The 14,499-nt window shown below is 35.9% G+C and overlaps 1 protein-coding gene across 3 annotated transcripts in view; it reads right to left on the bottom strand.

The window, feature by feature from the left end:
- Window positions 1-4,554: 4,554 nt before the first annotated feature.
- Window positions 4,555-14,499, bottom strand: part of MCM8 (minichromosome maintenance 8 homologous recombination repair factor) — a 42,973-nt gene continuing 33,028 nt past the window's right edge. For 2 of the 3 annotated variants that reach the window (XM_082359873.1, XM_082359874.1), the window contains 6 exons: window positions 12,959-13,154; window positions 11,001-11,220; window positions 10,503-10,712; window positions 9,587-9,663; window positions 5,451-5,640; window positions 4,555-4,745 (listed from right to left, as the gene is read on the bottom strand). In XM_082359873.1, coding sequence (XP_082215999.1) covers window positions 4,653-4,745; window positions 5,451-5,640; window positions 9,587-9,663; window positions 10,503-10,712; window positions 11,001-11,220; window positions 12,959-13,154 — 986 coding nt within the window. In that variant the 3' untranslated portion in view covers window positions 4,555-4,652. Of the gene's footprint in view, window positions 4,746-5,450; window positions 5,641-9,586; window positions 9,684-10,502; window positions 10,713-11,000; window positions 11,221-12,958; window positions 13,155-14,499 lie in introns of those variants that run through there. The other variant, XR_014235617.1, reaches the window with a different exon arrangement.

Genomic DNA, 14,499 nt, shown 5'->3' with positions numbered 1-14,499 from the left:
TATTTAGGTTTAGGTTTACTTCTGTCATGAATATGTTAGGCTCTTTTCTTACTTCTAAAACTTTCCATGATATGTTTTCTTGTTTTGCTTTGTATGTTTCTGTTCTAAAATTTGTACCTGGGATTTATTTTAATCAGGAATGGTAAGCTGACAGACATGAGACAACTGCCTTTGAAAGAATTTATTACTTACACTTCCCAAGAGAAGGGGGCAATACCACACCACAAAGGGCCACAGGGGGAAGCATCAAGGCTGGTCAGAAGGCGGGAGCAAGGGGGAAGCCTAAGTGTTTATTGCTGTGGTTGCGGGAACTGGTGAGGTGAGGATGTCCCCTATTGGGCACGAAACATAGATACTGGCGTTTGTTGTTGGAAGGTTTGTAATCAGAGAAAGCTGGATCCCAGCAGAGATGTAAACAACTTTGGACATTAGTTTGGCCTTGCGATTAATGGATGCCAAGTAGACAACAGAGGATCTAAGAAACACAGAAGAGTTTCTTCTGATAATTTAGGTTTATATCATCTTTTTTTGTAATTTCATCTAATAGTTTTAACATCTGACCTTTTAAACAGTATCTATTATTTTCCTCTTTGAACAATGTATGTGAACATAGTATATTTATACTACATAAGTATATATTATATAAACATATAGTATATGTGTATACTATTTATGTAGTATATTTCCTCTTCCTTCTCTCTCTTGTCTATCACCTTACTTTGTTTGATGTTATCTGTGCTGACTTTTGTGAAATGTATTTTTTATACTATTAATAGATCATCTTTAAATACCTTTTAACCCTCTATCCCACAAAGACATCATATTTACACTACTATCTACCTTTTCCTTCCTTCCTTTTTTAAAATCAGGACTTAATATTTACATTCTGTTCTATGGCAATAATCACATTTATTGGTCCTACAGTTAAACGTTCGGTGTACATTGCCTTTTTTTTTTTTTTTTGGTTTTAATTTTCCATTCATCTAGTTTGCTGTAAGTTGTATTTTGGTTTCCCCATGTCCCTGGTACAGAAGTGACATTCATGGGACATGGAGGCAACGGCACTTCCCTCTGGTGCCTTGTGAGGCAGTAGGGTTGTAGCAGCTTCCTCTTAAGGCCAATTTTAGAAATTGCTCTTTGAAGCTTATCCTCTTAACTCACCAGCCTTCCAACAATCCTGTGAGCTAACTAAAATTCTTTCAAAAACCTCCTTTTTCTGCTTAATCAAGTGAGTCAGTTTCTACTGTTTGCAACCAAGAGTCTGCAAACCACAGTTCATGGGCCAAATTGGACCCACTATCTGTCATTATTCAATGGATTAAAAAAATTAATTATCATTCTAGACACATGAAAATTTTATGAAATTAAAATTTCAGTGTCTGTTTTATTGGCACACAGCCACACTCATTTGTTTATGTAGTGTAACAATGGCAGAGTTGAATAGTTGTGACAGAGGTCATATGACCCAGAAAGCCTAAAGTTTTTCCTATCTGGTCCCTTACAGAAAAAGTTTGTTGACTCCTGGTTTGCAAGTAAGAAACCTGACCTAAACATCTGGGTATAAAATTCTTTTTTAAAAATTTCTGTGGGCTTCCCTGGTGGCGCAGTAGTTAAGAATCCACCAGTCAATGCAGGGGACACGGGTTCGAGCCGTGGTCCGGGAAGATCCCACGTGCTGCGGAGCAACTAAGCCCGTGCACCACAACTAATGAGCCTGCGCTCTAGAGCCCGCAAGCCACAACTACTGAGCCCACGTGCTGCAGCTACTGAAGCCCATGTGCCTAGAGCCCGTGCTCCACAACGAGAAGCCACCGCAACGAGAAGCCCACGCACCTCAACAAAGAGTAGCCCTCTCTTGCCCCAACCAGAGAAAGCCCGCGCGCAGCAACAAAGACCCAATGCAGCCAAAATTAAAAAAAAGAAAAAAAATTTTTTTTGTGTGGGCATTGCTCTACATGTTTCAGTGATGAGTGTTGTTTTGGAGAAATTTGAGGACAGCCAGATTTTTTTTTTCTCCTTCAAAGTGGCATCTGTATAACTTCTCATTTAACCTCTCCTTAGAAGCTGCTGCCACCAATCTGTATGCCATATTCACACTATTGCAAAGGTGGGGTTTTACCTTTTGCTCCAAGAGGTGTGCAAAGTACACTTTGAGAAACACTTCGTTGCTTCCTTTGGAAATCTTCAGCCATAGGCATCATCTCTGCCTCCTCCCTCATGCAAGGCTGCCTGGGTCATCCTAACAGCTCTTGACAGTTCTTCCTAGTGTTGGGGTTTGGGGTCTCAAGTTGTTTCCTAGTTCACAGAAGATGGACTATATATTTTTGTTCTTCAGTTTCCTCATTGCTTTTGAGCAACTTCCCAGGGGAAACAGGGGAGAATGCCTCCTTCTTGTAACTAGAAACTCCTTTCTCTTTTATTCTCATGTTCTTTTTCTATATTCTTAAGTTGCTTAACCACTCTGATTAAGTTCTGTACCACTCTGTGTCCTCATTTATAAGTGGTATAATCACCCACTTCATGTGTGTTTACCTCATAGGGGTATGTGGTCAAAATCTGTTTTACATGCTAGGGCAGTAGTGGTGAATAAAGCAAAGTCCTTGTCCTTATGAAGCTGAACAACAGATGATGGCTTGAGCCAGAATAGTGGAACTGGAAGTAATGAAAAGTAATCAGATTTCAGACATTTTGAAGATAGTGCTGAGAGGATTTGTTGATGGACTGATTAGGGGATAAGAGAGAGAGTTAAGATAACTCCAACATTTTTGGCATAAGAAACCAGCAGGATAGAGTTTTTAAACACTATAAAATTTCAAAACACCATGGAAAAGGGAAGGTACAAATAGCCTGTCAAGAGAAAGTAAAGGTCACATACCAAGAATCAAAATCAGAATGGCTTTGGATTTCCAAACAGCAAAACTGAAAACTAAAAGCAATAGAGTAATATCTAAAATTCTGAGTGAAAATGATTTCCAAACTAAAATTCTATGCCCAAACTATCAATCCATGACTAAGGATAGAATGTGCCTTATAAAATCTTCCTCAGGAAGCTACTAGAAAATGGATTCCACCAAAATAAAGGAGTAAAACAAGAAAGACATAGGAGCCAGGAAATGGGAGAGAAAATGAGACATCTCATGATGACAGATGTGTAGTTCAGAATGGAAAAGGCTGGAGGACTCCAGAAGAGGTGTCTCCAAGAAGTTAAAATAGACTATTTGATTTGTCTGCGTATTCTAAGAGGAGATTCAGACTTACAGTGGAGCCTTGGGGGTCAAAGCTAAGTAGTTGAAAAACAAATTATTAATTCTAAGGAAAACAAAAAGTTGTACAAGAAAGGAGATGAACATATTCAACAGTCATAATAAGATTAAAGCCAAATACAGATTTAACTAAAAATTATGATATATAACTAAATTGGAAAGAAATGGGGAAGTGTGTATGTATGTATATATTTATGTATGTATGTAGAAGGATTTAAGAGAACCACGTTCTTATCTTCTAAGGTAAAAAGTCAATATAATTTTTGAAACTGAAAACTCAAGAATGAGCATTACTATAAATAGATAACAAGAATTTACTATATAGCACAGGGAACTATATTCATATCTTACAATATACTATAATGGAAAAGAATAGAAAAAAAAGGATATAATATATACATATATATGTATAACCGAATCACTTTGCTGTACACCTGAAATTAACACAATATTGTAAAACTATACTTCAATTAAAAAAAAAAAGAATTAGCATTACTAGCGTGTCCTTTAGAAAAATGGAGGTAAATGGGAGAATAGTTGATACTGAACAGAAAAATAGGGCATGTGGAAGAGTGGAACAGACGCTGCTAGGTTTTAATGTTAGTCTTGCACAATGGACATCCCTGGCGGTCCAGTGGTCAGTGGTTAAGACTCCACGCTTCCACTGCAGGCGGCACGAGTTTGATTCCTGGTAGGGGAACTAAGATCCCGCATGATGCACAGCATGGCCAAAAAAAAAAAATTTTTTTAATATAAATAAATAAAACATACTTTGAAAAAAATATTAGTCTTGCACAGCTATTTATTTAAAATTTTTTTCAGTAGCTAAGATGTTAAGCTTAGTATGTCAATATATGGATGGAAACTAGACTTCTGGTGAGCTTGCAGTAGTATATACAGAAGTCTAATTATAATGTTGTACACATGAAACTTACATAACGTTATAAACCAAAGTCAAAAAAAAGTCAATATAAAAATTTCCAAATTTTTTGGGAATTGAAAGTTTGTTTCAATTTATTTCTAAAAGATATTCAATTTTGTGTGTCAGAACTATTTAAATATTTAAATGTAACTTTGTGAATGCTTACCCAGATGCACATGTGATATGCAAAACTATGAAATATTTATAAGAATGAAAGACAGGTCAAAAATAAAACTATAAATAATTTCTAATTACATCATTTAGATAAAATATAAACAATTTATTTTTAGCCTTTTGGAGAAGTAAAAAATTAACACATGACTTTATCACTTCTTAAATTAGTTCAACACTCTTTTCCTATTACATTACTTTTGGGATGTCATTTTTCAGATAACATTTTTTTTTTTTTTTTTTTTTGGTGCATATTCTTCATAATAAACCCAGGAGGGCCTGGCTTGGTAGCTCTTTTACATAGTTTGAAGCTGGTAAATCTTTGGGCCTTTTTTCAAGAGGTAACCTTGGTCATTTAGTGATCCAATAAAATTTTCGAAATCAGCTACCTGGAAAAAAATATCAAAAGAGTTAGCTCATTAAGTAATATACAAAAATATGATTTTTAAAATCAATCTCTCAAACAGTAATATACAACTGTCAAGTTTCTTATGCAAATAAAATTATTTGTACTTCTTACAGAAAAAACTGCCTACATATAAAAATTCTATGATGCCTAGCTAGTCAAAAATAACTCCAGTTTGCAGAGAATCTTTTATATTTCTTTCAGCTTAGCTTCAAAACAAAAATTAGACTAACTTTTGAAATTGAGTGAGCAATTTTCCGTATAAACTGTTTTACGTGTTTAAAGTGCTATTACACCCATTTTCACTAAAACTTTTAAGTAGGTAGAGCAGGTGGAATCATGTCCATTTAACAAATGAGAAAACTGAGGTTCAACGATTTATAAGGATGACTTGCCCACAGGGATTGTCAGGATGACATGGAAACTGAGTCTTGCTATGATGTTTTCCCCTATCAAGATGTTGAAAACTCTTTAGTAGGTATGAATTTTAGATAAAAACTGTTTTTTTAAAGCTCTGAGCAACTAATTTTATATCTTAAAGAAAACAAGCCTGTATTTTTAAATACTCCAAAAACACCTATTCTGTTCTTTTAATCCAAATCTTTTGATATTTAAATGTTCTACTATATTAATAAAGGCCTCCTGAAATTACTATAAAAAGATTTACTAATTATTTGGTTTATCATACCTGAATGTTTAGCTCTTTGGCAATCTGCCGAAGTTGATGAAATTGAAATAAATTATTGTAAGTTCTTTCAGCAATGTTGTTGAGAGTGGAAATAAATCTTTTTGCTGTTGACCTATTGCTCATTCCAGAACCATGCTGGGATCGTTCAAAATCTAGGTTCCCAAATTCATCAGAGTAAGTTCCTAACATGCTTATGGGAGGGAAGAAAAACAAAGTTACCCAATGTGGCACAGCTAGAGAAATTTTTGTCCCAGGCCTCCAGGTTATAAGAAGAAAAATGTGGAAGTAGTCCTGAGGCTCACATAACAAGGATTTAAACAGGTATTTATTGAGTGGCCACTGTGTAATTCACTGTGTATGAACAGTTTGGGGATAAAAATACTTTGGACACAGTTACCACTTTTAAGAAACTCCCTATATTTGCAAAGAGAAATGCATAAAAATACAAAGTTGATAGGCTACAATATAAATACCTGGAACATTCTTTTTGATTCATGAAAAAAGAAATTCTAAACATACTAAATTTAGGCTTTACTTGGTAAAGATGTGTTCCAGCTCCTAGTGCAGCATCTGGCAAATAAAAGGTGTTGAAAAATACTCTGGAAAATGAACTAGAAAGGTTCTGCTGAGTTGCAGTAATGATGGTTAGATATTAAAGAATACGCCTATTACTCCAGCTCTCTGCTGCTTTCCTCCTATTTTCACAGTATCATCAAGGAAAGAAATATGTACTTGACAGTAAATTTTAGCCAGAAGTCTGAAAGTACTAGTTAGGCGTACAATTAGCCAGCCCTGTTGCTGATTCCCTGCCTGAATTCTCTGCCTGTAAATGAGACATATGTAGTCTCACAGCCAGGCTCTTAGGCAAAGATGTTATTTAATCAGGAATTAATTAATCAAATATAAATTGGTCACTTCCGAGGCAGTAGGCTTATCGTGGTGAACAAAGTAGGTGCAATCCCTGCCTTTAAGAAGCTCACAGGAATGAGTTTAAAGGGTTACTAAAAACACAGCTTCATTTTGTTCCCTGAATAGATAGGAGCCCACATGAAAGAGAATGAACTGTACAAATAGGAATATGAGTCATCCAAGATTGTAATAATTGATAAAACAATTTGATGAATGTGTGTTTCCCCTAGAAATATAGTATAATCTTATTTATGATTAACTACTTTACCATATAATTTACCATATACTTCATTTCTCATAAAACAGTTGTCACAAATGCTTTAGGCTACTATGTTAATTATAATAGCTAATATTTACCTTAATTATATTTATTTACCATGTGCTATCCTATTTAGTCCTTCCAGCAACCCTATGACTTAGAGACTATTCTTATTCCCATTTTATAGATGAAGAAACAAAGTCTTGGAAGATTAAGTGACTTGCCAAAGTTACACAGCTAATGAGTGGCATATCTGTGATTTGAAGAAAAGTATGTAAAATATGAGTTACTTTCCTTAAACAGAAAAAACTCTCACAGTGGTCTCTTAACCTTTGAAGGTGGCTCTGTTCTCTTCTGCTTCCTAGTTTATTTCCAATTTTAAGAGAAAGCTTATGTGAACTGTTGCCCATAAATATGTGGTTTTGATAGTTATGTGCTCTGATAATTGTGATGTACTGTCACAGTTTAGATTTTTCTTATTTAGGCTTCTGCTTCCCAGGTAAAATGTAATTTTACAGGTTCCAAACCATGTTAAGGGCAAACATTCAAAAGTTGAAGAGACAGAAACTCTGAAATGGGGACTTCCCTGGTGGTCTAGGGGTTAAGACTCTGTGCTTCCACTGCAGGGGGCACATGTTCCATCCCAGGTCAGGGAACTAAGATCCCGCATGCCACACGGTGCAGCCAAAAAACAAAACAAAAACAAAAGAAACTCTCAAATGGAAGGTTTAATGAATGAAAAATGATTACTGAGATCAACCTTACCATTAATGCAGTACATTTACTGAGGGCCTACTGCGTGCTAGGCATCAGTCTGGGCCCTGGGAGTACAGTGGTAAATGCAACAGATAAGGTCCCTTCTCTCAGAGTTTAGACTGAGAACAGAAAGCATGTTAAGTATCACAAAGCACATAATTCACTATCTAGTCTCAACGTGTTTAACTGGGTCTTGATCTCTACCATGGAAATAATGCCAGGTAACTCCAATCATTTGGAATCAAACTAGTCTCTTTTTTTCCAGAAAATTTTTATAAAAGTTAATAAACACTCAAGCAATTCAGGGAAACAAACTGGAAATCTCATGTGGGTGCTATTTACACTTAATAATGAGAACTCTTTTTTCAGGAGCCCTGAAGAAAATGGACAGCCTGAAGCTAATTCAGTTTTACCAGCAAGGCAACTTTGAGAAGTAGAAACAAATACAAGTTCCACAAGGAAAAGCACATGTAAACACTGTCTGACATGAGTATTCAGACATGCAGAATATTCATAAATGAGCATTGTAGTATTTTTATTGAAAAGGCAATTAGAGCATAATATACCTTGCTTAAGTATAATGCTCAGATATGAGAACTAATCCATGGTGTCCACAGACCTGTGGATTTATTGTAGAGAAACACCAGATTGGCTGCTTGAGGCAAAGTTTGGGGTCTGAGGCCTTGGGAAAGTGACAAAGGGTAAAGCCTCAAAAACCAAATGCTACAGGTGAAGGAGAGTGGCTGGGGTAATCTGACCCTTGATTTGCTTGACTGCCAACAGTCTATGAGGTAGAAGCACATGACACTCTTCAGTAGAGCCAGGCACCAGAAAACCCAAAGAAAGGGCGAGAGAGCATTAAAAAGAAAAGAAAACCAGGAGTGGCAATCTTGGCTCCACTCCCAAAGGTGAAGCACTTAAGGGTAGAATGCACAGAAAGAGAAAGATACACATACTCAAGATTGTGAGCAAAGAGGCAGCTTCTTGTCATTAAACGAGAAGTCCCTGTTGTTGGTGCTTGTTTTCAATTAGGAAAAAATTTTAGAATCCACGATTTCTAGAATTTTAGTTGGGTTCAGTGACTTACTTTCCTATGAAAAAAGGATCTCTATTAGGACTCTCAGTTTCTTATTGGTCTCGTCTCCCAGGAAGTTAGACCTACTAGAAGTCAGGCAGGCAACTGGTTTTTGTGGCCATACCTTTACTTCATATGCTGGTACACTGAGCCCTGGCAGCATGTTGTATGAGAAAGTCTAGTAATTCCTATCTGTTTGCTTATAAATGATCAACTGGAGGGTCTCCAGCACAATGAAGCCAGCCTGGTAAAATTTTCACCTACAAGACCCCTCGAATCCTAGTACTGAGTCACGTAAAAGAGAAAATTGATGGTTCAAGTGCTGTGTGATGCTAAACCAGTAAGATATTAAGACATAGAGGGTAATATGTTAGGAATTGGTCGAAAGGGTTGGTAGTCATTAATTGTTAATAATTTTATTCATTATGAGGCAGTTACTCTGGGGACAGCAATAAAAAATTAAAAGCTGTCAATTCTTTTTTTTTTTTTTTTGGCCGCACCACGCAACATGTGAGATCTTAGTTCCCTGACCAGGGATAGAACCTGCGCCCCCTGCATTGGCAGCTCAGTCTTAACCACTGGACTACCAGGGAAGTCCCCAGAGAGGAGATCTTTAAAGTTGTCATCACAAGAAAATAAATTGTAACTGTGCAGTGATGAATGTTATCTAGACTTACTATGGTGATCATTTTGATATACGTATATCACATATATATATAAAATCATTATGTTGTACACCTGAAACTAATAATGGTATATGTCAATTATATCTCAATTGAAAAAAAAGGGTACAGAACAGAGTAAGTCATATGCTATTTACAAGAAAAGTAATGGGTGTCCTGGTAGAGAGGAAGGGTGGATGGTAAACGGGATGGAGGCAAGCCTTCTCAAAGTATGTTTTTGAATTGATTTTAGAACTATGTGAACGTATTACCCATTCAAAGAAACCTTTTTTTTAATGTAAAGATTATTTACACAGGAATATTTTAAAACAGGAAAGTACAATTTGTTCCGAGGAAAATAAGTGATCAAATGGGCTAAATAAAAATAATTTTGCTTGTCCCAGTTAAATATATAATTTGAGACGAAAAGATGACCGGTATTTCACTTAAAACAGCATTTAAAATGTAATCTTACCTATATTTCATAATTTCAACTATATCCTCAGCATCTTCTTTGGTTGCTTCCTCTCTCAATTCCAACCTTGCTCGTGCCTTTGAAAGAAAACAACCATCTTCAGATAACAAAAGATAAATATATTTAACATTGATTGAGCAGGTATAGTATGTCTAAGTTTATTTCATTTATTCATTTTACACTAAACTTTTTTGGGAGGAGGGGCTGTAGTATGAAAAGTCACAATTTAAAAAAATTATCTGAACACTTGAGTATGAAAATTATCACTCATTTTAAAATCTATTTTTATCTACTAAAATAGATTTTAGTAGATAAAAATTTTTTGAACATCTTTCTGAATGTTCATTCTAGAAGATTTGATTCTGAAATAGACTTGCCTTGTACTTTCAGGAAATCATGCCTAACTAATTTGTTAAAACAACAAAGATGAGTTAATCAGATTCTAGGAGCAAAAAAGCTCAAACTCTGATCCAGCTAGTTTTAACTGCCAGAGTTCTCTTAGCATTCCATAATTGTGAATAGATGTTACTGCTGTTAGAAAAACAGGCACTTACAGACCTGTCATGTATAAAATCAAATACTCCTAAGATATTTGACACATTCCATGTTCCCATATGCTCACTTTTGAATCCCCAAAACCTTAGTTAACCTAAGCAATCTTCAAACTTCAAGAGTCTCCTAAGTGTCATTAAAGGAAAAAAAAACCATTGCATAAGTAACTGGTCCTGCTTTGAAAAAAATGGTTAAACTTCGATATGTTACATATATGACAACCCTTTAAAAAAAATGTATCCACCCATTTCTAATGTCTCTCAGTAGGAAGAAAAGCAAATCATTACACAGAAAATTGAGAGAAATGTTATTACCCTCTACTCCCTTTCTAAGCCAAAAGAATGTGAACTTAAAATCAACGAACCTCTGTTAGACGAATCAAAGATTCCAGCTGTCTAGTAGTGATTGGTGAGCTATTTAACCGCTGGCTCTGTTTCCGGAGCTCAAGGTAAAAATCCTGAAGAATTTGAGCAGCTTCTGTGGATAGCCTTGGAGAGACATACTGCCGAGCATAACCAATGTACTTTCTCAATAGCTGGTGGGGAATTGGATCTATTGTTTCTCCAGGAACCACCTAAAGCATGATAAAAAGGCCCAAGATTACAAGGATAAGTAGCAAATAAAATCTTTCTGCTAAAATCACTTGTTTAGATAAATAGACCAAATAAGCCAAACACTATAGTTCTAGCTCTCGGTCTAGTTGACTTAGATTATTTCAACTGAACTTTATATAAACTCTAGTATTGTAATATAAAAGGTATTTGCTATGAAAGTTTACATACTACTGCTCTACAAAAAGCAACACACTGAACTCTGACATTCAAACAAAACTGAACTGAACGATTAAGGAGAAGAAACATACCTTTAGTCTTTCTGATAGTGGTTTATCAGAAACCACTTCAAGTATAGAAGTATTTGAATCTTGACTATTCATACGAGCTACTGTGGCACTGCTAACAGCTCTCTGCTTTCCAGCCCTTATTGCAATCACATGTTCAGAGAGTAAATGATCATGATCCTCATTTGGGGTGTCTAACAGGATAAAGACTAAATCAAATCTGGATAGTAGGGCACTCCCCATTCTAAAGGTGTGAAAGAAAGAAGAAACAGTGATTGGAATTAAAACAAACAGAAAACCTAGAAAACTGTTTACTCACTTGCTTACCAATCAAGTTCCAGGTAGAACTTAAAAAAAGAAAATGAAGCTTCAGGTTAAAGAAACAAGCAATAGCTTCTGGATTCAATATACCCACCAACTCCAGAGACACACCAGGTCACATGTACACAGCCTTATATGTACCTATATCGGTATGTTGAGGATGCAGTCTTTTCTCACACCATCAAAACCACTAAATTCTTCTCTATGTTCTATATCACTCCTTATGATTTAGGACCATTGAACTTGTAAGCTAGAATGCTACATGATACATCGAAGGTTATCTGGATGAGTAGTTCTTAATCTTTTATATTTTCTGTCTCACCAAAACACTGAGTCTCTCAAAGTACCTATGCCTATTTAGAAGCAAAAATACCACTTTTTCTAAAAGGGGCATTTATATGTCTATTAGTCATTATAGTAAAAGTGCTGTGTTTTACTTAGTCATTTCTAAATTTACCAACCAGATAACTCCTTTGAGACCAACAAACTGAAATCCAGAATGGTTAAAGAATTTGACCAACATCCTAGTGGTACCACTAAAAACCAGAATCCAAGTTCCCTGGATCCTTGTTCAATAAGATCTTTCTGATCTTTCCAATACAGGGCTTTGTCATTTTACTAAGAAACACTAACAGATGGCTTTTTTGGTGGTGGTAGTACAGAAATACCCAGAATCTCAAAGTACAATTGTGTTTTTTACTATGTACCATTCCTACAATAAAAGTATTTATTATTAAATATTAGAAAATTAGCTTTTTGTTTCCCACTAGAATTTAAAGTTCCAATTTTTCACATGAGGCATCTTTTTGTCTTTTTCTCACTTACGCATCATTTGAATCTATTTTCCCCTCCCCATACATTTTGTCCAACCCGTACAGAACAAATTAGAAGAGAAAGCATACATGCATACAGATAGAAAGAAACATTGGTTTTGGAAAAAAAGTGGGATACACATATACAGATAAGTGTGTAATGTACTCTTGTCACTTAACCATAAAGCACAGACATGTTCCCCTATCACAGTACATACAAAGCTACCTTCATTCTCCTAATTGCTACTTTCCACAGTACAGTCTTATTATATAGTTCAAGCACTTCCCTATCGATGGGGGCACTTCAAGTTATTTCCAATCTTTGGCAGTGATAAACAATGCCGTAAGACCCACCCTGTCAACATATCTTTGTGCACTCTTGTGCCTATTTCTGTGAGTATAATTCCTAAAAGAATTGGCTGGAACAAACAGAATATACATTTAAAATAGTGATAGACATGTCAAGCTGTCCTTCAAAATGCTAAACTATGTACGTGAGAACCCATTTCCCCACCCCATTGCCAATAATGATTAATATTTAAAACATCTGCCAATCTGGTAGATGTCAATAGCACTTCATTGTTTTATTATTTTATTTTATTTTGGGCTCACTGTGTGGCATGCAGGATCTTAGTTCCCTGACCAGGGATCGAACCCATGCCCCCTGCATTGGGAGCATGGAGTCTTAACCACTGGACTGCCAGGGAGGTCCCAGCACTTCACTGTTTTAACGTGTCCATTTATTGGAAACTTGCAACTTCTGTGAACTCTCCATTTATGTCCTAAGTTGTCGTCTTCATATCTATAGGGATTCAATATATTAAAGTATAAATATTTGAAGAGACTTACTTTAAATTCTCAGAAACTGTTTTGGCTTTATTGTAGTGTCCTCCTACTGGATTGGCAGCAGCAATAATGGAAGTTCTTGCAGGAAGGCTGCAAACCACGCCAGCCTTAGCGAGACTAATACATTGCTGTTCCATGGCTTCTAACAAGGCTTGATGTTGATTCCCCATCTTATCAAATTCATCTATTCCACAGATACCTACAACCACAGTAAAATAATTCAGACAAAAAATATTCCTTTCGTCAAGTTTCAAACCTGACAAGATAGAAATTATTCCACAATAAAGCATATTTCCATTAGTTTCCAACAGTTAAAATTATAAAATGTCATACAGTACAAAATTTGTGCTTGTTTTACAGCAAATAAAATATTTATCTTATTTAACTGTTATATAATATTTACTGATTTAGCATTTTCCTTAGGCAAGGCACTATGTTGTGAGGGTTACAAAAATGAAGATATGAGTGACCCTCAAAAAGCTTAAAGACTTAAATTTGAACAGATGAGATAAAATATATACACATTTAAGATAGTATATTTTAACAACTATAATAGATATGCATAATCATATGAATTTTCTGGGGGTGGGGTGGAGTTAAAAGAGGAAGGGGAATCTGGAAAGGTTTCAAGAAAAAGGTGCTATTTGAGCTGGGTCCTTTGGGAACAGTGGACAGCATGATTTGGGAAGGAACACAAAGCCTCTAAAGTCAGAAGTCTAGAGTGCAGTTCTCAGCAATGCCAGGTGTTGACTGTACAACTGTAGAGTTAACTGTACACTTAACCTCTTTAAACATCATATGAAGACCCACCACTGAACGGGGAGGAGGGGTGGTAAGGAGTATCAGTTTTTAGATTCCACCTCTAAGTGATATCACACGATAAGTCTCTTTCTCTGTCTGACTTATGTCACTTAGTATGATCGTATCTAGGTCCATCCTAGATAAAACATTTTATGTGCCAGTTGTATTACGTCTAAACCGCAGGTTACTGGAGGCCCTCTAACATTACCTTGTAATATTTTTCCTCCCCTTCTCCCCATACCATGAGCAATTTGGTGGTCATGTCCTGAGGGCTTTGCTATGGTTAAATGCTTCTATATCTACTCTATGATCAATCAGTCCAGGACTCTCTGGAATTGATGGTATTATTGGAAATTCTCAAGATTACTAGTACAGTTCCTCAGAGGTGTGGACAGGGTAGGAACAAAGTCAGGCTACCTCTTTGCCACTTTTCAAAGTTTAAAGCAGGGGCTAGCAAACTTTTCCTATAAACAGGCAGATGAAATTTTTTATGTTTTGTGGGCCACATATAGTCTGTCACATATTCTTGGGTTTTTGTTTGTCCTTTACAATACTTTAAAATAGCTTGTGGACTACACTAAAATAGGCTGAAGGTGGGTTGACCTGTGGACTAAACTTTGCCAACCCCTGGTTTTAAAGCATAAAGTTTAAGTTGTGAAAATTTTACTCTTTTTCTTGTTTGGCTACAATTGGTATATCTTGTTGCTTTTTTTTCCAAACAATTTTTTGGTCATTTCATTAGA

The sequence above is a fragment of the Balaenoptera borealis genome (genome assembly GCF_965194805.1).
Source record: "Balaenoptera borealis genome assembly, chromosome: 16".
Taxonomy (NCBI): Eukaryota; Metazoa; Chordata; class Mammalia; order Artiodactyla; family Balaenopteridae; genus Balaenoptera; species Balaenoptera borealis.
Note: the sequence above shows the minus strand (reverse complement) of the source record. Positions and strands in the feature narration are given on the sequence as shown.